A 27,461-nucleotide genomic window follows, 5' to 3' on the forward strand; every position below is an offset into this window, starting at 1 on the left:
TGAAGGCCCGAACGGCACACGAGGGGGTGGGTAGCCAGCACCACGCCCGTCCGCTTTTGTCTCCCCGGTGGCGATGTTTTCACATAGCACCAGGTGCTCATTTGAGGCCGAGTCGACCAAGGGGAGAACCACGACCGGTTCAGATAATCGTCACCGGCTGTTGGTGGCCGCGAGCGGGAATCAAATTCGTCATCGGGTTCGTAGCGCAGAGCGCTCACCGCTTGGACTACCACACACACGCACGCACACGCACGCACACACGCACACAACAACAACAACCGCCATTCGCCACTAAGTGGCGGTGACGTCACCACGACGCTTGTGCCAGGCCATGTGCACTTTTAGGCCACGCACACACACGCACACACACGCACACACGCACACGTGCGCGCACGCACGCGCACACACGCACGCACACACACTAGCACGCACACACACAAGCACGCACACACACAAGCACGCACACACACGCACACACGTGCGCGCGCACGTGCACACACACACGCACACACACACACGCACCCACACACACGCACACACACGCACACACACACACACGCACACACACACACATGTGCGCGCGCACGTGCACACACGAAGACAACGATCCCCTTGTGTAGCCTACGCAGGCTGTCGAGCCGAGTGCAGTTAGAGGCCACCTGTTATACCTGCCCTCCCCATCGCCCTCCTTCACCCTCCATCCCTCAATCCCTCCCTCCATCGCTCCCATCCCTCCGCCTCTTCTCTCCGCATGCTCCCTGCAGCAGCAGCAGCATCACCATCATCGGCCAGGGTCAATCCACTGCTGGATGAAGGCCTGCGTCTCTGGAGAGCCCATCTAATAACACTGGTCAACACACTTTTTTTTGCATAAGGTATCCCAACGGTTTTAAGGTAATTTTGGGGTGCTGATTCCAAATCTGGCATCAGTTTTTGTCTATCACATCAGGTTTTTGAGATATCAAATATTGCATTTTCGATAATAAAAAAAACTGCAGAAGAAAAATATAAAATAAATGTGGATATCTACATAAAATGATATTATAAACACACTATCCTAAAAATACAGCACCATATTTTAACACTAAAGCAGTCACTGACTCGCAACAACTTGCAATCATAAGTGACAGAGTTAATTTCGGGTAAAATCAATGAAAATGGGGTATGCCGATAGCATAAAAATGAGATGTGATAGAGCAAATCTGAGATCAGATTTGGAATCAACACCCTGAAATTAGTCTAGAACAGCTGCAAAAGTCCAGGCCAGAATTATTTTTTTTGTTGACCAGTGTAATAATTTAATTACTTATTTTTGCGATTAGTTTGTTGAATTTTCCCCGCACCTCCGATTAGCACGGTTGGCTACTTACGATGCGAATGAGTTCGGAGTTTGCGGTGTCTCTCTCTCTCTCTCTAACTCGTGGTCGCGTGGATTCTTCTCCGGGTCCTCCCGTTTTTCCTTCCACATTTCAAATCAACGTGCCACGCTTAGAGTATGTGTCTGCTGTACATTTCCACGTGATGAAAACGCGTTTCGTTGAGCCATCATTTGTGGCCAGGTCGGTCGCTTCTGTAAAAGAGCTACGGAGGCTTAGTGGGCCTTGCCTGGTAAAATAAAACGTTTAGTTTAGTTTGAGTAGGAATCATAATTTGCATTAATACTAGAGGAATGCGATGAGCTATTACGCTCTTTTTCTCATATGTCCAAGTGCACCACAGAGACCATAAAAATCTCATCACATTTACCCCTCCCTCTCCTCCCTCCACCTTCATTGCTATCATTGTCCATCATCTTCGCCTCTCCCTCCATCCCTTCAACAGCCCCTCCCCCTAGATTTGAAGCTTTCGTGACTGCAAGGATTCATATTCTTAGTTTTTTTCGGTAAAGTCACGTAGGTAAAAAATTAAAATTAATAAAAATAAAATAAAAATAAAATAAATTATTTTATTTTTATTTTACTTTATTTTATTTGTATTAATTTAAATGTTTTAAATTCTTACGTTTTTTTACCGAAAAAACCTAAGAATATAAGCTCCTCCCCCCCACGATTTCGACTGCCACACCCCCTATCATGCCCCGCCCACCACGTGGTCCGCACCTGGCCAGGGGGCGTGTTCTCACCCCCCCACTGCCCCACCCCCTATCATGCCCCGCCCACCACGTGGTCAGCACCTGGCCAGGGGGCGTGTTCTCACCCCTCCCGGCCACACCCCCTATTATGCCCCGCCCACCACGTGGTCCGCACCTGGCCAGGGGGCGTGTTCTCACACAGCACGAGCTCGTCGGGCCCCAGGAGCTCCGGGGCGTTGTCGTTGACGTCAAGGACCCGCACCGTGACGGGGGCACGGCCAACCAGCGCCTGGTCGTCTGGGGGAGGGAGCGGTAGGGCGGGTGGGAGAGTGAGTGGGAGAGTGAATGGGAGAGTGAGTGGGAGAGTGAATGGGAGAGTGGGCGGGAGAGTGGGCGGGAGATCGGGGGGGAGAGCGAGTGGGAGAGTGAATGGGAGAGTGGGTGGGAGAGTGAATGGGAGAGTGGGCGGGAGAGTGGGCGGGAGAGCGGGGGGGAGAGCGAGTGGGAGAGTGGGCGGGAGAGCGGGGGGGAGAGCGAGTGGGAGAGTGAATGGGAGAGTGGGTGGGAGAGCGGGGGGGAGAGTGGGTGGGAGAGTGAATGGGAGAGCGGGTGTGAGAAAGCGAGTGGGAGAGGGTGAGTAAGAGTGTGTGAGTGAGAGTGAGTGTGAGAGAGTGGTGATAGAGTGAGTGTGAGAGAGTGTGAGAGAGTGAGTGAGTGTGAGAGTGAGTGTGAGAGAGTGTGAGAGAGTGAGTGTGAGAGATTGAGTGAGTGAGTGCGAGAGAGAGTGAGTGTGAGAAAGTGAGTGTGAGAGAGTGAGTGTGAGAAAGTGAGTGAGTGAGAGTGAGTTGGAGAGAGAGTGAGTGTGAGAGAGTGAGTGTGGTGATAGAGAGTGCGTGTGAGAGAGAGAGTGTGAGAGAGAGTGAGTGTGACAGAGAGTGAATGCGAGAGAGTGAGTGCGAGAGAGTGAGTGCGAGAGTGTGAGTGCGAGAGAGAGTGAGTGTGACAGAGAGTGTGAGAGAGTGAGTGTGAGAGAGAGTGAGTGTGAGAGAGAGTGAGTGTGAGAGAGAGTGAGTGTGAGAGAGTGAGTGTGAGAGAGTGAGTGCGAGAGAGTGAGTGCGAGAGAGTGAGCGCGAGAGAGTGAGCGCGAGAGAGAGTATGAGAGTGAGTGTGAGAGGGTGAGTGTGACAGAGAGTGTGAGAGAGTGAGTGTGAGAGAGTGAGTGTGAGAGAGAGTGAGTGTGAGAGAGTGAGTGTGCGAGAGTGAGTGTGAGAGAGTGAGTGTGCGAGAGTGAGTGTGAGAGAGTGAGTGTGCAAGAGTGAGTGTGAGAGAGTGAGTGTGCGAGAGTGAGTGTGAGAGAGTGAGTGTGCGAGAGTGAGTATGAGAGAGTGAGTGTGCGAGAGTGAGTGTGCGAGAGTGAGTGTGCGAGAGAGAGTGAGTGTGCGAGAGTGAGTGTGCGAGAGTGAGTGTGAGAGAGTGAGTGTGCAAGAGTGAGTGTGAGAGAGTGAGTGTGCGAGAGTGAGTGTGAGAGAGTGAGTGTGCGAGAGTGAGTATGAGAGAGTGAGTGTGCGAGAGTGAGTGTGCGAGAGTGAGTGTGCGAGAGAGAGTGAGTGTGCGAGAGTGAGTGTGCGAGAGTGAGTGTGCGAGAGTGAGTGTGAGAGAGTGAGTGTGCGAGAGTGAGTGTGCGAGAGTGAGTGTGCGAGAGTGAGTGTGCGAGAGTGAGTGTGCGAGAGAGAGTGAGTGTGCGAGAGTGAGTGTGCGAGAGTGAGTGTGCGAGAGAGAGTGAGTGTGCGAGAGTGAGTGTGCAAGAGAGAGTGAGTGTGCAAGAGAGAGTGAGTGTGCGAGAGTGAGTGTGGTGATAGAGAGTGTGATTCTCCACGGGTGACCCTGTGATGAGGCGTGAGGGTGGTGCGAGGCGGAGTGACCCTGCGAGACGGAGTGACCCTGCGAGACGGAGTGACCCTGTGAGATGGAGTGACCCTGCGAGGCGGAGTGACCCTGCGAGATGGAGTGACCCTGCGAGGCGGAGTGACCCTGCGAGATGGAGTGACCCTGCGAGGCGGAGTGACCCTGCGAGATGGAGTGACCCTGCGAGGCGGAGTGACCCTGCGAGACGGAGTGACCCTGCGAGACAGAGTGACCCTGCGTGGCGGTGTGACCCTGCGAGACGGAGTGACCCTGCGAGACGGAGTGACCCTGCGAGGCGGTGTGACCCTGCGAGACGGAGTGACCCTGCGAGACGGAGTGACCCTGCGAGGCGGAGTGACCCTGCGAGACGGAGTGACCCTGCGAGACGGAGTGACCCTGCGAGGCGGAGTGACCCTGCGAGGCGGAGTGACCCTGCGAGACGGAGTGACCCTGCGAGGTGGCGTGACCCTGCGAGGCGGAGTGACCCTGCGAGACGGAGTGACCCTGCGAGACGGAGTGACCCTGCGAGACGGAGTGACCCTGCGAGGCGGAGTGACCCTGCGAGATGGAGTGACCCTGCAAGGTGGCGTGACCCTGCGAGACGGAGTGACCCTGCGAGACGGAGTGACCCTGCGAGACGGAGTGACCCTGCGAGGTGGCGTGACCCTGTGAGACGGAGTGACCCTGTGAGGCGGCGTGACCCTGCGAGACAGAGTGACCCTGCGAGATGGAGTGACCCTGCGAGGCGGTGTGACCCTGCGAGACGGAGTGACCCTGCGAGACGGAGTGACCCTGCGAGACGGAGTGACCCTGCGAGAAGGAGTGACCCTGCGAGGCGGAGTGACCCTGCGAGGCGGGGTGACCCTGCGAGATGGAGTGACCCTGCGAGGCGGCGTGACCCTGCGAGGTGGAGTGACCCTGCGAGGCGGCGTGACCCTGCGAGACGGAGTGACCCTGCGAGGCGGAGTGACCCTGCGAGGCGGCGTGACCCTGCGAGGTGGAGTGACCCTGCGAGGCGGCGTGACCCTGCGAGACGGAGTGACCCTGCGAGGCGGCGTGACCCTGCGAGGCGGAGTGACCCTTCGAGGTGGCGTGACCCTGCGAGGTGGAGTGACCCTGCGAGGCGGAGTGACCCTTCGAGGTGGCGTGACCCTGCGAAACGGAGTGACCCTGCGAGGCGGCGTGACCCTGCGAGGTGGAGTGACCCTGCGAGACGGAGTGACCCTGCGAGGCAGCGTGACCCTGCGAGGCAGCGTGACCCTTCGAGGTGGCGTGACCCTGCGAGGTGGAGTGACCCTTCGAGGTGGCGTGACCCTGCGAGACGGAGTGACCCTTCGAGGCGGGGTGACCCTGCGAGGCGGGGTGACCCTGCGAGGCGGGGTGACGCTCACCGGCCTGCGTGGCGATCACCGTGATGTTGAAGAGCTCGGTGGACTCGCGGTCGAGCGCCCGAGCGACGGTGAGGACGCCCGTCAGGGGGTCCACGTCGAAGTGACGGTCGACGTCGGTGTTGCGATCGATCGAGTAGCTGCACACACGCACACGCACGCACACACACGCACACACACACACACCGACACAAACACACACCAACACGCACACACACACACCGACACGCACACACACACACACACCGAGACATACACACATACACCAACACGCACACACACACACCGACACACACACACACGCACACACACACACCGACACGCATACCCACCCCGATGCATACACACACACCGACACGAACACACACACACACACCGACACGAACACACAGACACACACACCGACACAAACACACACCGACACGGACACAGACACACCGACACAAATATACACACACACACCGACACGAACACACACACACCGACACGAACATACACACACCGACACACACACACACACCGAGACAAACACACACCGACACGCACACACACCGACACACACACACACCGACACGCACACACACACCGAGACAAACACACACACACCGACACGAACACACACACACACACGAACACGGAAGGGGGAAACATACATCAGTTGTATATCGGCTCTCTAACCCTTCCAGAGCTGCATTTAGAATGTAACAACAACAACAGCATAATCGTCAATAATTTTGCACGTGGCTTTCAAAAGATAGAAGAAAAAAAAACCGGATATAGTTGGCGACGTTTCGGATAATGCCCCTCCTTCAGGGCACATCGAAATGTCAAACGAACATCCGTACTGGCGGGCGGCTAAGTGCGGCGTCAACTCCACTTCGACTCACCCAGCGGACACGTGACAGCGGGTGTTATTAAATATTAATTACAAACACTCATCACAACCCGGAGTACAAACACAGTAATCGTCGGTAAAGTCACGTAGGTGAAAAAAAAATAGAATAAAAGAAAAAAAAATTAAACTTTAGTTAAAAAAATTCTAGCTGTGATTTCCACACCTGGTGAGGATTGCTTGTGTTGCAATCGAAACGTCGTGATTTAATTTAGTTATTTATAATTTTTATTTTTACATTTATTTAAATTTTATTCTTATTTTTTATTGTTATTTTATTATTATTTTATTTTTATTCTTTTTTCACCTACGTGACTTTACCGAAAGAACCAAATAGTATGGATCCTTGCAGTCACGAAAACTTCAAATCATCGTCCCCCTACCGACGGCAGGCTAATGCCAACCCCGCGGAGGAGAGATAGGGGTAGGGGTCACTCTTGCGGTCTCTCATGAGCTCTCTCACTTGGTTGCCTGAGCAACTACAGCATCAACTCAACAGATACACTCTTGGTTCTTTCGCTAAAATCACGTGGGTAAAGAAAATAACAAATAAAATAAAAAATACAATAATTTTTTTTAAAATCACGACGTTTCGATTGCAACACAAGCAATCATCATCAGGTGTGAACACCACAGCAAGAAAATGTATACTGGTAGGAACCTCTGGTTACACCAGCCCACAGGAGATTATTGTGTCCGTCCGTCCGTCGTGCAGGGAGGGGCTGGGTGGGGAGGGGCTGGGTGGGGAGGGGCTGGGTAGGGCGGGTGGGGAGGGTGGGGCTGGGTGGGGGGTGGGAGGGGTGGGGAGGGGTTGGTCACCCCGTGGTGCCCTTATAAAACTCAACGTTTAACCTACTCACGCCGGCTTGTGCCCGCCCTCACAGTCGGGCATATTTGCGGAATACACCACACCGCCGTTGACCCTGGCCATTGACCGAGCAACCCAACGTTCCTACCAGCTCCCTCCGCAGGACAATGTGTTAATGAAGTGGGAGAGATGCCAGGAGGCTATATAAGTAGGCGGGGCCAGAAGCGAGAGGCCTAGTGACACTTAGGACAGACGAATCGCTACCACCATCTCGGCGCCGCCGTGGCGAGATGTTAACCACCTGGCCCGGGTACGCACTAGGTCGTGGGTTCGAGCCCTAAACCTTGACGCCTGCTGTGTATATTTGGAGTTTGCGTGTTCTCTCACTCTCTCTCCGACGTCGTCCTGTGGATTTTACTGCGGGTCCTCTGGGTTTTACCCTCCACATCTATAATGAGAACACCACGCGTTCAGAGTATTTGGCTGCTACAAATGTCCACGTGATGATACGCTACTTAATTGGGCTATCAATCGCGAGCAGGTCGCTTCTGAACAAGAGCTACATAGCTCAGAGGGGCCGTTACCAGGTAAAAACATTTTTTTTTTATGTTATAGGAGTCTAAGTATTGTTAGCGAGATGGTTGGTGGCCAGCACCACGCCCGGCAGCCTTTGTCTCCCCAGTGGCGATGTTCGCACACTGCACTAGGTACTAATTTGAGGCTGAGTCGACCTAGGGGAGGCCCAGGACCGGTTCAGATAATCGTCACCGGTGCTGGTGGCCGTGAGCGGGAATCAAACTCTGGTCGCCGGGTTCGTAGCGCGGTGCGCTAACCACTTCGCCACCGCTCCCCACGCATAGAAACTACTAAACATTTTATTTTATTTATTTTACCGGGTAAGGCCCGCTGAGCTATATCGCTCTTTTTCAGAAGCGACCTGGCCACAAATGACAGCTCAACGAAGTGGCTCATCACGTGGAAATGTATAAATACTCTAAAACGCATGTTTCTCGATGTGGAGGGGAAAACCGGGGGACCCGGAGAAAAATCCACGCGACCACGGGTAGCGTGAGAGAGAGAGACACACACACAAGCTCCCAATATACAGCAGCAGGCGTCAGGGTCGCGATCGAACCCACGACCTCCTGCATACCAGGCGAGGTAGTTAACATCTCCTAGCCACCGTGATGATGAGAGAGAGAGAGACACGGAAACTCCAAATATACAGCAGCAGGCGTCAGGGTCGCGATCGAACCCACGACCTCCTGCATACCAGGCGAGGTAGTTAACATCTCCAAGCCACCGTGATGATGAGAGAGAGAGAGACACGGAAACTCCAAATATACAGCAGCAGGCGTCAGGGTCGCGATCGAACCCACGACCTCCTGCATACCAGGCGAGGAAGTTAACATCTCCTAGCCACCGTGATGATGAGAGAGAGAGAGACACGGAAACTCCAAATATACAGCAGCAGGCGTCAGGGTCGCGATCGAACCCACGACCTCCTGCATACCAGGCGATGGAGTTAACATCTCCTAGCCACCGTGATGATGATGAGAGAGACACGGAAACTACAAATATAGAGCAGGCGTCAGGGTCGAGATTGAACCCACGACCTCCTGCATACCAGGCGAGGTAGTTAACATCTCATAGCCATACTCTCAGGGTTTTTTCGGTAAAGTCACGTAGGTAAAAAAATAAAATTAAAACATTTTTCGGTAAAGTCACGTAGGTAAAAAATAACATTTTATTTTTTACCTACGAAAAAACCTGAGAGTATGAATCCTTGCAGTCACGAAAGCTTCAAATCTAGAATCTCATAGCCACCGTGGCGCCTTAGACGTGTACGCACGCGCGCGCGCGCGTACCACCACGGACACGCGCGCGCGCACGTACCACCACGGACACGCGCGCGCGCGCATACCACCACGAGGCACGCGCGCGCGCGCGCACAGACGCACATCGAAGAGGTGTGGTGGGGGAGGGCGGTGCGCGCTGCCATCAAAGCGAGGTTTGCCGAGATGCTGTTGTGGGACAGCCTCCCAGTATCTGCCTAATTAATCGGAATGCGGCTACACTTGCTGGAGCAATTTGTCGCTGCGGGCTTGAGAAATGGCCATGGGAGCACCAGCGGGGAGGTGGGGGGGCGAGAAGAGGGAGCGTGGCTGGGGGAGAGATAAATGGGAGAGGGAGAGAGAGAGGGGATCACGCTGCGGTAACCGTGGGGGTTCGTGTGCTGCGTGTTCAGCAATTACGCAGCACACGCTACGTGTTATAACCTATACACTACACGCTACGTGTTATAACTCATACACTGCACGCTACGTGTTATAACCTATACACTACACGCTACGTGTTATAACTCATACACTACACGCTGCCTATTATAACATAAACACGAGGTTCTAATACATAGCGAGTGGAGAGAATCAGAGAGATCAGTTCGAAGGGGACAGGTGTCATGCAGTAGCGACGGGAGAGTGATTGGGTGAGTGGATGAGTAGGTAGGTGGGTGGGTGAGTGGGTGAGTGAGTGAGTGGGTGAGTGAGTGGGTGGGTGGGTGAGTGAGTGAGTGGGTGGGTGAATGAGTGAGTGGGTGGGTGAGTGGGTGGGTGAGTGGATGAGTGGATGAGTAGGTAGGTGGGTGAGTGAGTGGGTGAGTAGGTAGGTGGGTGAGTGAGTGGGTGAATGAGTGAGTCGGTGGGTGAGTGAGTGGGTGTGTGAGTGGGCTGGTGGGTGAGTGGGCTGGTGGGTGAGTGGGCTGGTGGGTGATTGAGTGGGTGAGTGGGCTGGTGGGTGAGTGGGTTGGTGGGTGAGTGAGTGGGTGAGTGAGTCGGTGGGTGAGTGAGTGGGTGAGTGGGCTGATGGGTGAGTGGGTTTGTGGGTGAGTGTGTGAGTGGAGTGAATCGGTGAGATAAGTTCACGGGAACAGTCGTCATGGTAGTAGCTGCAGGAGGATGAATGGGTGGGTGAATGATTGGGTGGGTGAGTGGGTGGGTGAGTGGGTGGGTGGGTGGATGGGTGGGTGGGTGAGTGGGTTGGTGGGTGGGCGGCATTGATAGCGAAGGGAAACGAATGATCTATCATGTCAGTGATGTTCCAGTTGAATTACATTGCTGCAGTGATGGGTATTAGTCTAGAGGTGGCCTTGGTGGTACAGACATCCGAGACGCTGAGCCACGTCTCAGCAGCACCACAGAGATGGCACGTGTGTACAGGTGCAGCCTGGTCACCAACGACTCGTATAGAGACCCATAGACTCACATAGAGACCCACAAACGTATCGAGACCCATAGACTCACAAAGACACTCATGCATGGACTCGCATAGAGACCCATAGACTCACATAGAGACCCACAAACTTGTCGAGACCCATAGACTCACAAAGACACCCATAGACTCACGCAGAGATGCATGGACTCAGATAGAGACCCATAGACTCACAAAGACACCCAAAGACTCACATAGAGACCCATATACTAGCAAAGACACCCATAGACTCACATAGGGACCCATAGACTCACAAAGACACCCATAGGCTCACATAGAGACCCATAGACTCACAAAGACACCCAACGACTCACATAGAGACCCATAGACTCACAAAGACACCCATAGACTCACATAGGGACCCATAGACTCACAAAGACACCCATAGGCTCACATAGAGACCCATAGACTCACAAAGACACCCAAAGACTCACATAGAGACCCATAGACTCACAAAGACACCCATAGACTCACATAGTGACCCATAGACTCACAAAGACACCCATAGACTCACATAGGGACCCATAGACTCACAAAGACACCCATAGGCTCACATAGAGACCCATAGACTCACAAAGACACCCAAAGACTCACATAGTGACCCATAGACTCACAAAGACACCCATAGACTCACATAGGGACCCATAGACTCACAAAGACACCCATAGGCTCACATAGAGACCCATAGACTCACAAAGACACCCAAAGACTCACAAAGAGACCCATAGACTCACAAAGACACCCATAGACTCACATAGGGACCCATAGACTCACAAAGACACCCAAAGACTCACATAGAGACCCATAGACTCACAAAGACACCCACAGACTCACATAGACACCCATAGACTCACAAAGACACCCATAGACTCACATAGGGACCCATAGACTCACAAAGACACCCATAGGCTCACATAGAGACCCATAGACTCACAAAGACACCCAAAGACTCACATAGAAACCCATAGACTCACAAAGACACCCAAAGACTCGCATAGAGACCCATAGACTCACAAAGACACCCATAGACTCACATAGAGACCCATAGACTCACAAAGACACCCAAAGACTCGCATAGAGACCCATAGACTCACAAAGACACCCATATGCTCACATAGAGACCCATAGACTCACATAGACACCCAAAGACTCACATAGAGACCCATAGACTCACAAAGACACCCATATATTTCACATAGAGACCCATAGACTCACAAAGACACCCATAGACTCACATAGAGACCCATAGACTCACAAAGACACCCAAAGACTCGCATAGAGATCCATAGACTCACAAAGACACCCATAGACTCACATAGAGACCCATAGACTCACAAAGACACCCAAAGACTCACATAGAGACCCATAGACTCACAAAGACACCCATAGACTCACATAGAGACCCATAGACTCACAAAGACACCCATAGACTCACATAGGGACCGATAGACTCACAAAGACACCCATATAGTTCACATAGACCCATAGACTCACAAATACACCCATAGACTCACATAGAGACCCATAGACTCACAAAGACACCCAAAGACTCGCATAGAGACCCATAGACTCACAAAGACACCCATAGGCTCACATAGAGACCCATAGACTCACAAAGACACCCAAAGACTCACATAGAGTCCCATAGACTCACAAAGACACCCAAAGACTCGCATAGAGACCCATAGACTCACAAAGACACCCATAGGCTCACATAGAGACCCATAGACTCACAAAGACACAAAGACTCACATAGAGACCCATAGACTCACAAATACACCCATATATTTCACATAGAGACCCATAGACTCACAAAGACACCCATAGACTCACATAGAGACCCATAGACTCACAAAGACATCCATAGGCTCACATAGAGACCCGTAGACTCACAAAGACACCCATAGGCTCACATAGAGACCCATAGACTCACAAAGACACCCAAAGACTCACATAGAGACCCATAGACTCACAAAGACACCCATATATTTCACATAGAGACCCATAGACTCACAAAGACACCCATAGACTCACATTGAGACCCATAGCGGTAGTGACCTTTCTGTGTGCTGGGAAGGAACGGAACGGCGTGTATTATAAATGATTTTCATTTTAGAGCCACACACACGGCGCTGTTCGATACGGAACGTGTTGTTATTGTTGGTGTTAATTGTGTTTGCACAACGCCGCCATGATATTGTTTGGCGGAGTCATCCCCTTTTGAAGTGGAGGCGAGATCCATCTCTTCTCTCGTCTCCTCTCTCTCATCTCCTCTCTCTGTCATCTCCTCTCTCTCTGTCATCTCCTCTCTCATCTCCTCTCTCTCTCTCTGAGCACGCCATGTACCACACACATGTCGTGCAGCGCGTCTTCTTCGAACGCTGGGGAGCAGGACAAGCCCCTCTCTGCACCAGCGTGGACGGCACCCTCGTGTTCACCTTCTCAAGTGCTCGCTCGTCACCGTGGCGTGCGCGATGACCACCACCACCACCACCACCACCACGTGACTTTTCTTTCGTATTGTGTGCGGTGCATTTAGCGCCACAGCGCGTGGATTTGTAGCGTTTGTTTTCATTTGTTTGCTGGTGACTTTGTGTATTTCCTATCGGAATCGCCTCCAGCGCTGTTGCTGCTGGCGGCAATATAAGTTGTTTCAAAGTCAAAAATCTCTCCAATCCCCCTCTCCTCTCCCCGCTATTTCTCCATAATCTCTCTCCTCTCGATTTCCACTCTCTCCGCTCTCTCTCTCTCTCTCCGCTTACCGCACGGGTCTGGCCGCTGCGTCGGGGTCCAGGGCCGTGACCGTGCCTAGGGGGTGCCGTGGCCCCTGGCTCTCGGCCACCTCGAACTCGTAGGCGGCCGGAGAGAACACGGGGCCCTCGTCCGCGTCCTCCACGCTCACGAGGAGGCGCGTGGAGCCAGCCAGAGGCACCATCGCCGTGGAGCTGCTGCCCCCCGCCACCGGGTTCCACGCCTCCACGGTGAGCGTGTAGGCGTGCTTGCGCTCGTAGTCGAGCGGCTGTGGGTGGGTGGGTGGCGACGGTGGGTTGTGGTGGTGTTGGTGGGAAGGAGATTGTTGTGGTGAGAGAAGGTGGTGGAGGTGGTGTAGTTGGTGGTGGGGAGGAGATGGTTGTGGTGGGAGCAGGTGGGTGGTTGTGGTGGTGATGGGGAGGAGATGGTTGTGGTGGGAGGTGGTGGCGGTGGTTGTGGGGAGGAGGTGGAGCGGGGTGGGTGGGGGTGGTGGGTTTAACAGTGGTTGTTGATGTTTCGGAGTGGTTGATGTTGTTGGTGGTTGGCAGTGGTTGGTGATGGACATGAGTTGGTGGTAAGTGGGGACAGAAAATAGCAACACAGAATATTCATAAACATCATCATCATCATCACTGTCACCATCACAATCGCCATGATTATCAGCAACACCATTCTTTACCATCACCATAATGATCAGCATTACCGTCATCATCATCATCAGCACCACTGTCTTTTACCACCGTCATCATCATCAACCTATCGTCCTTGTCTAATCATGTCACCTTGTCCGAACGACCAACATCCCTGCTGCCTCCTTGCCCTACAAACACCTTCCCTCCCTCTCCTCCCTCTTCCCTTCTCTCCTCCTCCTCCGCTCCCCTCTCCCCTCTTCACCCCTCCCGCCCCGCCCATCCCTCCCATAGCCTGCGGCACAGCAACGCTGGTGACACGTTGTATCCGCAATACCAGTCATTAAATATTACCGCGTGACATTTACATATCGGCGTGAGAAACGCGACTTGGGAGTGCGTGGGGATTTTTTTTTTTGGGGGGGTGGGGGGCGAGGGGATTTAGGTGGGGGTTATCGGGCTATGCTGATGCCTGCGGAGAGCCCAGTTGTTGTGCGTCTAGTTAACGAAGGGGGGGGGGGAGGGTTGGTGGGGGGGGAGAGGGGTAATTAACATCAAAGGCTTTAGTGAGCGTCTCAGATACACGGGGCTCACTCGGGAGAGAGATGGAGAGGGGGAGAGAGAGAGAGAGGGAGCTTGCGGTGGTGGAGTGGCTCGAGAATAGAGGTCATCAGGGGTCATGTGCGGTTACAGCTGTGGAGAGGAGATGCACGTGGTTGTGAGTGTGTACGTGGAGGAGGGAGTGATAGTGTATCGGTTAGCGCGCTGCGCTATGAACCCAACGACCCGGGTTCGATTCCTGCTCACGGCCAACACCCAGTGACGATTATCTGAACCGGTCCTGGGCCACCCCCTAGGTCGTCTCAGCCTCAAATGAGTACCTGGTGCGGTGTGTAAACATCGCCACTGGGGAGACAAAGGCGGTGGGGCGTGGTGCTGGCCACCCACCTCCTCGTGTGCCGTGCCGGCCTTCATAGGTGCTCGCTAACAGCACTTGCCCCTAGTCTGTTAAAGCCGTACGGACAAATAGTTGTCCTTGTTCACATACAAAGGCAAAGGTGACCCACACAGCCTTGCCATACTGTCGGAGGCAGGTGCTGTTAGCACATTTTTCGAAGTGAGGAGCGGTAGTGTCGTTGCGGCTGTCATGACTCCCAGTTCGACTCCCCGGTCACGGCCACCAACACCAGTGACGAGCATCTAAACCGTTCCCTAGGCCATCCCCTAGGTCGACTCAGCCTTAAATGAGTACCCAGTGTGCTGTGTAATAATTTGACACCGGTGAGACAAACGCGGCCCCGGTGTGGTTTTCGCCGCTCCTGGGCCACCTGATTTATGAATTAGGCGCGCATTAAATCACGTTTGTCCAAATGCACGCACGCATGCATCGATATTTCTTGCAACCGTTTGACCACGTGCGCTCACGCACAAACTGCAAAGATATCCCGCGTAGCCTTTCCTGTTGGGGCAAGCGCTTTGAGATTGTTCGGCTGCTATGTGTATATTCCACGTGGTTAAGGCCAATTCGTCGAGCTATTAATGTGTGGCCAAGTCGCTTTTGAAAAAGAGCTCTGTAGCTTAGTGGGGCTTTACCTGCTGAAAGAAACAGATGTTTCGATTTAAAGCTTTCGTGACTGCAGGGATTCATCTTCTTGGTTCTTTCGGTAAAGTCACGTAGAATGGCAATAATACAATAATAAAAATAAAACATGATGAAATAATTCTTATTTTACAATTCTTATTTTACAATTCTCATTCAGAAATAATTTTTATTATTTTATTATTTCCATTCTACGTGACTTTACCGAAAGAACCAAGAAGATAAACAGATGTGTTTAGGTGATTTGTTTACCGTTGCCTATACTTTACACTCCTATCGTGTTTTCGAATTGTTTGTTGTTGTAACTTTCTGACCCTAGGTTCCTTCCTGGACATCTGTGAAAAATAGTTTCATAGCTCGTCGAATTCCTCGAGTGAAAATACGGATTCTGATTCTGCTGTGAGCGGGCACGGCACACGAGAATACACACACACACACTACTCACTCACTCACTTGCATGCGTGTGTACTCGACAAACAAAAACAAACATCCCCCGCGGAGCTTAACAGACTGTTGGGACAAGTGTTGTTAGCGAGCAGCACCTACGTAAGCGACGAACGCGTATACACAGACATGCAGTCTGCATGCATTCATGCACACATCACGTACACATATTTCCAACATCATCAGCTACATTCTCATTAGTTACATCATCATCACCGCCATGACCACCATCGCAAGTACAATCATCACCACCTCCATTAACTACACCACCACCACCACCACCTAATACATTACGTTTCACTCTCGATTTATAGTGCTAATTAAAAATATAATATAGTTTAAGACCCTGGCGTCTTTCCCAAGTCGTAATTTGTTAAATATAATTAAACCATTATTTATAACACAGCGAGAGCCAACGGAGTCAAGACACGTATTTTATTTCGATGCGAGGGACACACAGAAGATAGAGTAGGAGGGGGGAGATGTTGAGGAGGAGAGGGGGGGGGAGCAGGGGGAGGGAGGAGGGAGGGGAGGGGGAGACGAGGACGAGGGGGAGGGAGTAAGTGAAGGAGGGGGATGCTTATTTGATAATTGATTTAGTGGTGGATTAACATCTAACTCTGATCTTTCCTCTCGTTGCACACAGAGCGTCATGGACACACCAATCTTCATTCACAAATCTTCATTCACAAATCTTCATTCACCAATCAAGTCTGTGGAGTGGGAGGGGGTCGGGTGGCCGAGAGGTCAGAGACGGGGAGCTGGAACTCTCTCAAGGCCTAGGTTCCGATCCGGGTGTCCTCCGCTCAACCACAGCGATTTAAACCGGGAGCTCGAGTGTAGTCAATTGATGACCTCAGCCCAGACATCAATGACTGCCATAGAGACCCACAGACTCACATAGAGACCCATAGACTCACATAGAGACCCACAGACTCACATAAAGACCCATAGACTCACATAGAGACCCATAGACTCACATAGAGACCCATATACTCACATAGAGACCCATAGACTCACATAGAGACCCACAGACTCACATAGAGACCCACAGACTCACATAGAGACCCACAGACTCACATAGAGACCCACAGACTCACATAGAGACCCATAGACTCACATAGAGACCCATAGACTCACATAGAGACCCATAGACTCACAAAAACATCCACAGACTCACATAGAGACCCGCAGACTCACGGAGAGCACCAGAGACTCGCATACAGATTCATAGATTTACATAAACACGTGCACAGACGTATCGCTCCCACATATTGCACCATGTACTCATTTAAGGCTGAGTGGACCTAGGGGAGGCCCCGGAACGGTTCAGATAATCGTTACCAATGTTGGTGGCTGTGAGCGGGAATCGAACTCGGGTAGCCGGGATGGGAGAACAGCGCGCTAACCGCTGCACCACAGCTCCAAAAGACAAAGAACTCCCTCGTGCCTAGGTAGACTGAGTGAGGCAATCGCCGTTCGCGAGCACCGATGAAGAACGGAACGGCACACGAGGGGGGGGGGCGGGGGGGGCGGGGGTGGGGGGGCGAGGGGACGGGAGGGGGGCGAGGGGACGGTGGGGGGGGTGACGAACACCGCACACGATAGCCTAACCCCAACATGCGCACACACACAAACAACATTATCCAAAGGTCAACTCCACAAAAGCCTCAATCACCCTCAATTTAGTCTTGTAATTAAATTATCATCGATTCGGGGGGGGTGGGGACTCCTCAAAGATCCACAAAGCGGTTGCTCACTTCTATACTTAACTTCCAACCCCCACCACCCCCCCCCCCCCCCAGTGATAATTCCAGGTGGGAAAATGACTCTTGAATTGACATAGGTTGTAATGAGCGTTGTGCGCGCGCGTGTTTCTCTGTGTGTTCGAGGAGCGGCGGTGCAGTGGTTAGCGCGTTGTGTGTGTGTGGAGTGGTGGTGCAGTGGTTAGCGCGTTGTGTGTGCGTGGAGTGGTGGTGCAGTGGTTAGCGCATTGTGTGTGTGGAGCGGTGGTGCAGTGGTTAGCGCGTTGTGTAGTGCGTGGAGTGGAGGTGCAGTGGTTAGCGCGTTGTGTGCGTGGAGTGGTGGCGCAGTGGTTAGGGCGTTGTGTGTGTGTGGAGCGGGGGTGCAGTGGTTAGCGCGCTGCGCTAAACCCGAACCCGGCAGCGACCCGAGATCGTTTCCCGCTCACGGCGGAAACCCAATGCCAACGACGATTATCTGAACAAATCCTCGGGCCCTCCCCTAGGTTGCCTCAGCCTAAATATCGCTGCTGCGGATACAAAGGACGGCCGGGCGTGGTGCGCTGGCCACCCCACCCAGTCGTGTGCCCGTGCAGGCCTTCACGGGGAGCTTCTCGCTAACAGCACTTGCCCCAACAGTCTGTCAAGGCAATGCGGGGGTTCTTTGTCTTTGTTTAAGCGGGGAGGCTCGTGAAGGGCTCTCTACTGGGCCGTTGGAGGCGGTCGCCCTCCAACGACTGCGGAGGGCAGAAGAGCGACGCTCACAACAGCGCGCGGCGGGTAAAGTGCGGCAGGTTGGCACAGCAGGGGGACACAGGTGGTGCATCGGCTCAGTCATCTCATTCAGTCGACCCGTGGCACCTGGGTCTGCCCCGTGACCTCCTGCCAGCGAGCGTGTCGACACTTCACGTGGCCTCAAAGTGCACCTAGCCTGGCACAGGCGCCGTGGTGACGTCACCGTCACTTAGTGACGAGTGGCGGTTGTTGTTGCGAGTGGGGAGCGGTAGTGCAGCGGTTAGCGCTACGCTGCGCTACGAACCGGGCAGAGAGCCGAGTTCGATTCCCGTTCACGGCCAACACCAGTGATGATTATCTGAACCGGGTCGACTCAGCCTCAAATGAGTACCTGGTGCGATGTGTAAGCATCACCACCGGGGAGACAAAGGCGGCCGGGTGTGGTTCTAGCCAACCACCTCCTCCCATACAGCGCCGGCCTTCATAGGAGCTCGCTAACAGTACTCGCCCCAACAGTCTGTTGAGGCTATACGGGGGATCTTTGACTTTGTAAGTCTATGATCCTGTATGTAGAGCACACCGCCGCACGCAAACGAGCAGTTTTTTTTATATATATATATATTTTTTTAGTTAAACTCTAAGTTAATAATATAGTTACGCCCCCGTTCGCCGTATAACGAATCCAATCAACATGAAACAAACATCAAAACTCCGCGTCCAAAAGCGCCGCCTATGTCTACCTCCTCCGTAAAGGTTAAACGAATTGCGACGCACACACACACACGCCCAACACGAGTTGACACACAGCGGGTGAGAGGCACGGAGGCAGAGAGAGAGAGATGGGGGTGGGAGCGGAGTGGGTGCGTTTGGGGGGGGGGATGGGGGTGCTGAATTCCAAGCGATTATCGACTTTTGCCCGGCAATTTGTTCGCTTCTTTCGAATTAACCTCGCTCAATTTTATTGTCCCGACTCTCGCGCGCGCGCGCGGGAGGAACGAGTAAAAAAAAACACAACAACAACAGTAACGAGGTATCGGGGACCACCCGAGCAGCCGCGCGGGTGCTCAGATTGCTCGCGACGGAGGCTCGGTGACGACGTTTCTCGAGGGTGCCCCTCCAATACCGGTCTGGGTCACCCCCCCCTCATCCTCCTCCTCGTCCTCCTCCTTCACCCTGCACCACGTGTACCACCCATCACAACCTCCTCCTACAAGTTGCTCACCCTATCTCCCTCCTCCACCCTGCACCACGTGACCCACCCATCACATCCTCCTCCTTCACCCTGCACCACGTGACGTCACCCATCACATCCTCCTCCTTCACCCTGCACCACGTGACCCACCCATCACAACCTCCTCCTTCACCCTGCACCACGTGACCCACCCATCACATCCCCCTCCTTCACCCTGCACCACGTGACGTCACCCATCACATCCTCCTCCTTCACCCTGCACCACGTGACCCACCCATCACAACCTCCTCCTTCACCCTGCACCACGTGACCCACCCATCACATCCTCCTCCTCCTCCACCCTGCACCATGTGACCCACCCATCACAACCTCCTCCTCCACCTTGCACCACGTGACCCACCCATCACAACCTCCTCCTCCACCCTGCACCACGTGACCCACCCATCACTACCTCCTCCTTCACCCTGCACCACGTGACCCACCCATCACAACTTCCTTCACCCTGCACCACGTGACCCACCCATCACAACCTCCTCCTCCACCCTGCACCACGTGACCCACCCATCACAACTTCCTTCACCCTGCACTACGTGACCCACCCATCACAACCTCCTCCTTCACCCCTGCACCACGTGATCCACCCATCACATCCTCCTTCACCCTGCACCACGTGATCCACCCATCACATCCTCCTCCTTCACCCTGCACCACGTGACGTCACCCATCACATCCTCCTCCTTCACCCTGCACCACGTGACCCACCCATCACAACCTCCTCCTCCAAGTTGCTCACCCTATCCCCTCCTCCTCCACCCTACACCACGTGACCCACTAATCAGAATCTTCAATTCCTACTCCCAACCTTCAAGTTTCTCACCCTATATCTCGCCATGAAAATCCTAGCATCCTTCGAATGGAAATGCATTCGAAGCCCATTAGCCTGACTTTAATTGGTCGGTGCATACCCAGCTGATTATCATCATCTTTAGTATCATCATCAAACGTAGCAGCAGCATCATCACCATCAACAGCAGAACCAACAAGCCCATGACCATAATCATCATCAGCACCAACGATATCATCTCATACTAAAGCCATCATAATCATAGGATTGTAATATCACCATCACTTGTTACATGAAGCAGCAATGCACCACACACATTCGTAAATCCCTACGCGATCCAACGACCCCAGCAGCTACTAACCCGCTCGCCGCAACCAATAACCTACAAACACCGCCAGTGCAGGTTCCGTGGAGATCATCTCCGGAACACCCCACCCATCAACCTTCTCCCATGCTCCCTCCCCCTCGGCCCCCAACCCCAATAACGTTCAGGTCATCCCAGTGGCTCTAAATCTACTGCACAAGCACAATAACAACGGGAGCACTCATCCCATTAACCCTCAATGCAGCCCTCCGCCGCCGTAACTATCCGACGGCCGTTTAACCTCCATGCGCATGTAGAACCGTAAAATGAGCGCAAGTCGGTTAACCTTGGTCACGTCAATAGTCGTAGTGGCGTTCGTGAACCCCCCCCCCCTAATCAGTATTAACCCTGCCACCCCGAACAAGATTAACCCGTTCCAAGTTCCGCCTGCTTCGCCGCGTGACTAAGTCGGGTTCATCTCGCGGAGTGATTCCGGCTGCGACGCGAGTGTGGAGAGAGAGAGAGAGGCGTTGGTGCACATTGAGCCGTGTCGGGAGAGTGGTGGGAAATGTCACGTTCCCATGGCAGGAGCCCGAGTACATCCGCAAGACAGTCGCTGTTGTTGTTGACTTCCACCCCTCAACCCCGGCCCCCCAAAAACGGTGCCCCATTCTATCGGTGACGGCGCTGAATCAGCCACCACCACCCCCCTCCTCCATCTCCCACCCCCGCCCCCCCCCAACAGAACCTGAAGTTGAACTCACAACCTTCCGATTGCGAGCCGCTCGCTCTACACCGGCATACAACGAATATTGAGCGGAGTAGACGAATCGCCGCGGGCATAAGGGGATAGGTATACTGGATGGTGTGTGCCGGGGAATGGGAACATTTCTGGGGTGTCTCCGGCTAACGAGCGTGGGTGACACGTGACCATAGTGACCACGGATATTGGGGAGAGGCATACTGGATGTTGTGTGCCGGGGCATCATTGATGCCCTTTTATTCGCGGGCACGTGCCGATATAAAAAAATTCCCGCCGGAGCAGAAAGCGGTGCAAGCCGGAATGGTGCTTAGCGAGAGCACGGAGGAGCTCAACGATGAGAGGAATGTACGTAGCGGGCATGTCAGAGACATCACCACATTTACCATTAAAAACTAATCTTTTTTTCATGTTACCAGTTAAGTCCCTCTGAGCTAAATAGCTCTTTTCCAGAAGCGATGTGGCCATTACAAATGATAGCTCAACAAAGTGGCTCATCATCATCATCATCACGTGGATATTTACAGGAGCCAATTACTCTGAACGAATGTTCATCTTTAAATGCGGAGGGGAAAACCGGAGGACCCGGAGTCTGCCTCGGCAGCAGACCAGGCTTTCCCACCTGATGATGGACACTTGTGTTGCGCCCGAAACGTCGTGAATTAATATAATTTAGTTTATACCTACGTGACTTTACCGAAAGAACCAAAGAGTAAGAGAAAGAGCCTTGCAATCTCCAAATATACAGCAGCAGGCGTCAGGCGTCGAGATTGAACCCACGATCTCCTGCAAACCAGGTGAGGCAGTTAACATCTCCGAGCCACAAGGCTGCCCCGGAAGAAACTCAACCTCAGTGCGTGTCATGTACTCTGTGCCGCCTTTGAAGAGCCTGCGTGCGTGTGTGTGTATGTGCGTATTGTGTGTGTGTGCCTATGCGTGGAGCGGTGGTGTAGCGGTTAGCGCGCTGCACTACAGACCTGAGTTCGGTTCCCGCTCACGGCCAGTACCAGTGACGATTATCTGAATCGGTTCTGGGGCCTACCCTAAGTCGAATCAGCCTCGAATTAGTAGCTGGTGCGGTGTGTAGACATCGCCACTCGGGATACAAAAGCGGCCGGGCGTGGTGCTAGCTACTCACCCCATCGTATGCCACACCGGCCTTCATAGGTGCTCGCTATCAGCACTTGCCCCCCACAGTCTGTTAAGGCTTTAAGGGGATCTTTGTTTTTTGTCTGTGTTCGTACGCATGTGTGTGTGTCTGTGCATGTGCGTGTGTGTGCACGCGTGTGTGGTGCTCGGAAGTCTTAATTGGCAATTAGCGAGGTCGGCATCTTTGGCTCGCGAGTTAATTAGCGGCAGGAATGATGTCTCGGAGAGGCGAGCGATGGTGGGGAGTTGGATTTTCTTTTGTCCTATCGAAGTGGGAATATCGTATCCCCAGGGCACCATCACAAGCAAAGTCTCAACATCGTCACCATTATCATCAGCACCATCATCTGTGGCAGCCGATGAAACAGCAGCAGCATCTTCATCATCAGCAGCAGTATAATCAGCATTGGTGTAATACAGCATAATATGAAATTGCATTGTGCAATTTGACTCCAGGTCGAGTGGAAACTCTCCTCACCAAAGTGTGGGTTAAAGTCCCTTTATTTCACCCACAGCTCCCTCCTTCATCCACAGCTCTCTCCTCCTTCATCCACAGCTCTCTCCTCCTTCATCCACAGCTCTCTCCTCCTTCATCCACAGCTCTCTCCTCCTTCACCCACAGCTCTCTCCTCCTTCACCCGCAGCTCGCTCCTCATCCCGTCACTCCTCCGACGTCCCCCTCTCATCCCCATGGCCCCTCTCCCCTCTCCCAGTCGTGCCCTCCTACCTCCCCTCGTCCCTGTCTCCTAACCTGCAGCTACCAAATCGCGGGTTGTCACACGGCGCGGGGGGGAGGGGGTTACTCCCGGTCACGTGGGTAGGGGGATTGATGCCACGCCTCTGATTAGCACGGATTAACACCGGTTGGCTACGTACGAAGCTCAACATACACGTAACATGTATGTTACACAAACTTCTTTCGCAACCGTATGTAACCAACCATGCTAATCGGAGGTGTGATGCCGATGTCGTGGGGCCCGTTACGAAGGACGCTTCTACTGGGTTGCCTGCAACTTTCAACTTTCACCGACGGTAAACCTCAGCGTCGACCTACAACCCGATGTAGCCAACAGACCTCTGACAGCTCGAATGGATCCGGTTACCGACGCCACCTCCATTCACTCTCACGCCCCTTCACCATCACCACCATCAGCACCCCCCCTCCCCCCACACCGCATCATCACCCCACATCATCATCACCACACCGCATCATTACCCCCGCGTCATCATCACCGCCCCCCCCCCTGCCTCTCACCTGAGCGAGGGTCACGACCCCATCCTGCGTGGAGGGGTCGGTGGCGATGGAGAAGGCCCCGGCCCTGTCCCCGGCCACGATGCGGTAGTCCACCCTCGCGTTGTCGCCCTCATCCGCGTCCTGTGCCCGCACTCGCCCCACCGTCATGCCCGGCACCGCCGCTTCGCTCACCGATGCACGGTATGTGCCTGGGTGGGTGGGGGGGTGGGGGAGGGACAATTTGTAAATAAATATTATTGTAATTTTGGGGGAGCACAACGCGAGTCTCGATATAGCCCCTTTCCACATGTCGCCCCTTACCCCCCACCCTTAAGCCCAACCCTTTAACCCGTCAAATATTAAAGCTCTACCCCTCGGGCCGAGGATACAGGTGCAGCCCTGCAATTGCTTGCTGCTGGTGGAAGGCCCTCCCGCCAAGGAGGCAGCTCTTGAGGCTACTTGTCCACGCTGGCTGGACAGCTCTTGAATATTATTGAAACAGTTTTTTTTAGTTTTTTTGTTTTACCAGCTCGCTATCGCAAATGATAGTTCGACAAAGTGGCTTAGCAGCATCATGTGGAGATTCATAGCAGCCAAATAACTATGCACGCGTGATGTTGATTCTAAATGTGGAGGGGAAAAAACCGAGGACCCCGAGAAAATCAACGGGATGACGGGGAGAGAGAGAGAGAGACACGCAAACTCCAAATATACAGCAGCAGGCGTCAGGGTCGGGATCGAACCCACGACCTCCGGTATACCAGGCGAGGAAGTTAACATCTCCTAGCCACCGTGATGATGATGAGAGAGAGACGCAAACTCCAAATATATAGCAGGCATCGTCAGTGTCTGGATCGAACCCACGACCTCCTCCATACCAGGCGAGGTGGTTAACATTTCGCCACCGTGGCGCCCCCCCCCACCCCCCCCCCTTCCCCACGGAAAGAAACGTAACCCCCATAGTTTCAACTGGGAGATGGGATCGAAAAGTCGATCGCACGACAAAAGTAACGACGAACAAAGAGAGGAGACCTCCCGGGCCTTTCAACGAGTGACCGACCGCCGCTGCGACGGAATAAACCAAATCGCTGACGGCACTTTGTGCACCGCTGCCCGCCCAGATGCAGCAGTATCAGCAGCAGCACCACCACCAAGTTATTCGTTTCACCGCCGGGCGCTTTTGTTGAATGGGGAATCGGCGTCGAAAGGAATGAATTGGGAGCGGAGCGAAGAGTTTCGACGTAGCGGAGTGCTTTGTTGAAAACGAAAAAAATAAAACGCGTTCGGACCGTTCACAAGAGGTTGCTGGTTCTTTTGAGCGGTGGCACAGGCTCGTAGCGCGCTACGCTACGAGCCTGGTGAACCCGGGTTCGATTCCCGCTCACGGCCACTAACACCAGTGATGAATATCTGAACCGGTCCTGGGCCTCCCCTAGATCGGCTGAGACTTAAATGAGTACCCGGTGCGGTGTGTTACCATTGCCGCTGGGAAGAGAAAGGCGGCCAGGCGTGGTTTTGGCCACCCACCCCTCGTTTGCTGTTCTGGCCTTCATAGGGGCTCACTAACAGCACTTGCCCCAACAGTTTGTCATGGCTATACGGGGGACCTTTGTATGTTCTCCCCCTGCTCTGCAAGATTGTGAGTGAGCGTGTGAGTGCGTGGTGCTCGCTAACAGCACTTGCCCCAACAATCTGTTACGGCTACACGGGGGAGGGGGGGGGTCTTTGTCTCAGTGTGAAGTGTTGTATCCTCCCCCCCCCCCCCCAGTTCTGCATGGTTTTTCTCAGGGCTATAATCTTTCTTCCCATTGCTAAAATCCACAAACTACACACGCGCGCGTGCGATGCAGCTGGTATTTAGCCGAACCACATTCCACTACGACTACAGTCGTCGCGGAAGATTTCAGAGTACCCACACTTCACCCCACCAGACGCCATCTGCCCCATCGCCGAACTGCCGATGCTGGACCCATTTCTACCGCTGAGTGGACAGAGGCGGCTGGGCTGGCGAGGGGGGAGGGGCTGAGGTTGAATAAACTTAATCCATCGTTTCATCCAGCAGTGGATAGACACTGGAGCTCTAAATTGCATCAAAAGCTACAATTGCATGTTCCCACCACAATCATCATCAGCATCATCGTCAGCAGCAGCAAGCAGCAATCGATTCACCGCTGGATGGAGGCTCCCGGCAAATAAGCACCGTCTCTCACGATCTTGCGATGCCCTGAGGGCATTCGCTTGAGCTGTGATGGTCAGGGAACTGGACTTGATGAAAATGTGAGGCTACGTTTTTTGTTTTGTATCTTTCTCTAACCCACTACTGCATCTGGCTCGCACCATCGGTGTAAATGGGTTATATACAGGGTGCTTCAAAACATGTTTTTAACACTTCTGAGAAATTTCCAACAAGACCACAAGAAACGTGCCCTCCGGGCTCTGGAGACCGCCTGGAGATGATTCCAGGCACGCGTTGACAACGATGGCGAACACGTGGAAACTCTTGGACTTTTTGAAGCTATTAACATGACATTTGTTATCATGTTACAGTGTATTATCCATTATTTTTCCATTAAAAAATAGTGTATATAGCACAGTAAGTCGGAGGTTCGTGTGTGCTGGGGTAAGGTGTGGGTAACTCCCACGTCTTCCAAGACGTTCCCTTCAAGGAGGGTTGCTCTCCAGTGCTCATCGCTACGTGGCGGCCCTTCTGTTTGCAGTAGAATCAAAATCCAGAATAAAACAAACCCGGGATCAAAAGCCGGAATCAAAAACGCGGAATCGTCACCCGGGATCAAAAAGCCCGCAAAAAAAACCGTAATCTAAACTGGTGATTAAAAAAGGGAATAAAAAATCCGGAATCGTTACCTGGAGTGAAAACCGAGGATCCAAACACGGAATTCAAACCCCTGAAAAAAATCTGGAATCAAAACCCGGGATTAAATTAGAAGAAGAAAAAAAACCGGAATCAAAACCCGGGATTAAATTAGAAAATAAAAAAAATCCGGAATCGTTACCTGGAGTCAAAGCCGAGGATCAAAACACGGAATCAAGACCCCAGCAATTAAAAACTCCAGGATCAAAAACCGGCATCAAAATCCAAACTCGTCGCGACGGCTCCTCGGAGCGCCGGGACGTTTGGTTCCCCAAGACGTCTGGCGACACAGCGTCCAGCGTCCCGCGTTCACTTCACCGAGATGTGAGGATCGTGCGAAGATTTTTAATTGCTCCGTTGTGCAGGAGGCCGTGCTGAGCGAGGTGGGAGGGGGGGCTAATGGAGTGGGGGGTGGGGGATACGAGAAGACTGTGCGCATTAAGATACTCGCATTGTTCTGTCGCCTGCTGCATTCAGACTTTACAGCTCGCGGTGCACGAGTGGCTCTGCGCGTGCCCTTCACGAGTCTCCTCCACGGGAGGCTCGTTCAAAGGCGCTAGTGGGCAGTGCCAGGCTAGGTGCACGTAGAGGCGGGCTGGGAAATGGGATGCAGTCGTAGGCAGCTGCCCGCCTGAAACGGCGGCGGCGGAGCGGGCAGAGGGAGTGACGCTCACAACAACGAGCGGAGAACCGGGCGGATAAAACGCAACGAGGTGGCACAGTGCGGTGGGGGGGGAGGTCCGTCTGCCAGTCATCTCAGTGAGTCAACCCACGGCATCTGTTCCGAGACCTCCTGAACCTAGCCTGGCACAGTAGGGAGCACAGGTGGTGCATCTGTCAGTCATCTCGGGCAGTCAACCCACGGCACCTG

At 53.3% G+C, this 27,461-nt stretch overlaps 1 protein-coding gene across 1 annotated transcript in view; it reads right to left on the reverse strand.

The window, feature by feature from the left end:
* Window positions 1–27,461, reverse strand: part of LOC144946726 (cadherin-7-like) — an 88,480-nt gene that overhangs the window by 12,161 nt on the left and 48,858 nt on the right. The window contains 4 exon segments of the mRNA XM_078875855.1: window positions 2,247–2,368; window positions 5,368–5,504; window positions 13,097–13,353; window positions 23,740–23,927. Coding sequence (XP_078731981.1) covers window positions 2,247–2,368; window positions 5,368–5,504; window positions 13,097–13,353; window positions 23,740–23,927 — 704 coding nt within the window.

Source organism: Lampetra fluviatilis, chromosome 42 (assembly GCF_964198595.1).
Source record: "Lampetra fluviatilis chromosome 42, kcLamFluv1.1, whole genome shotgun sequence".
Taxonomy (NCBI): Eukaryota; Metazoa; Chordata; class Hyperoartia; order Petromyzontiformes; family Petromyzontidae; genus Lampetra; species Lampetra fluviatilis.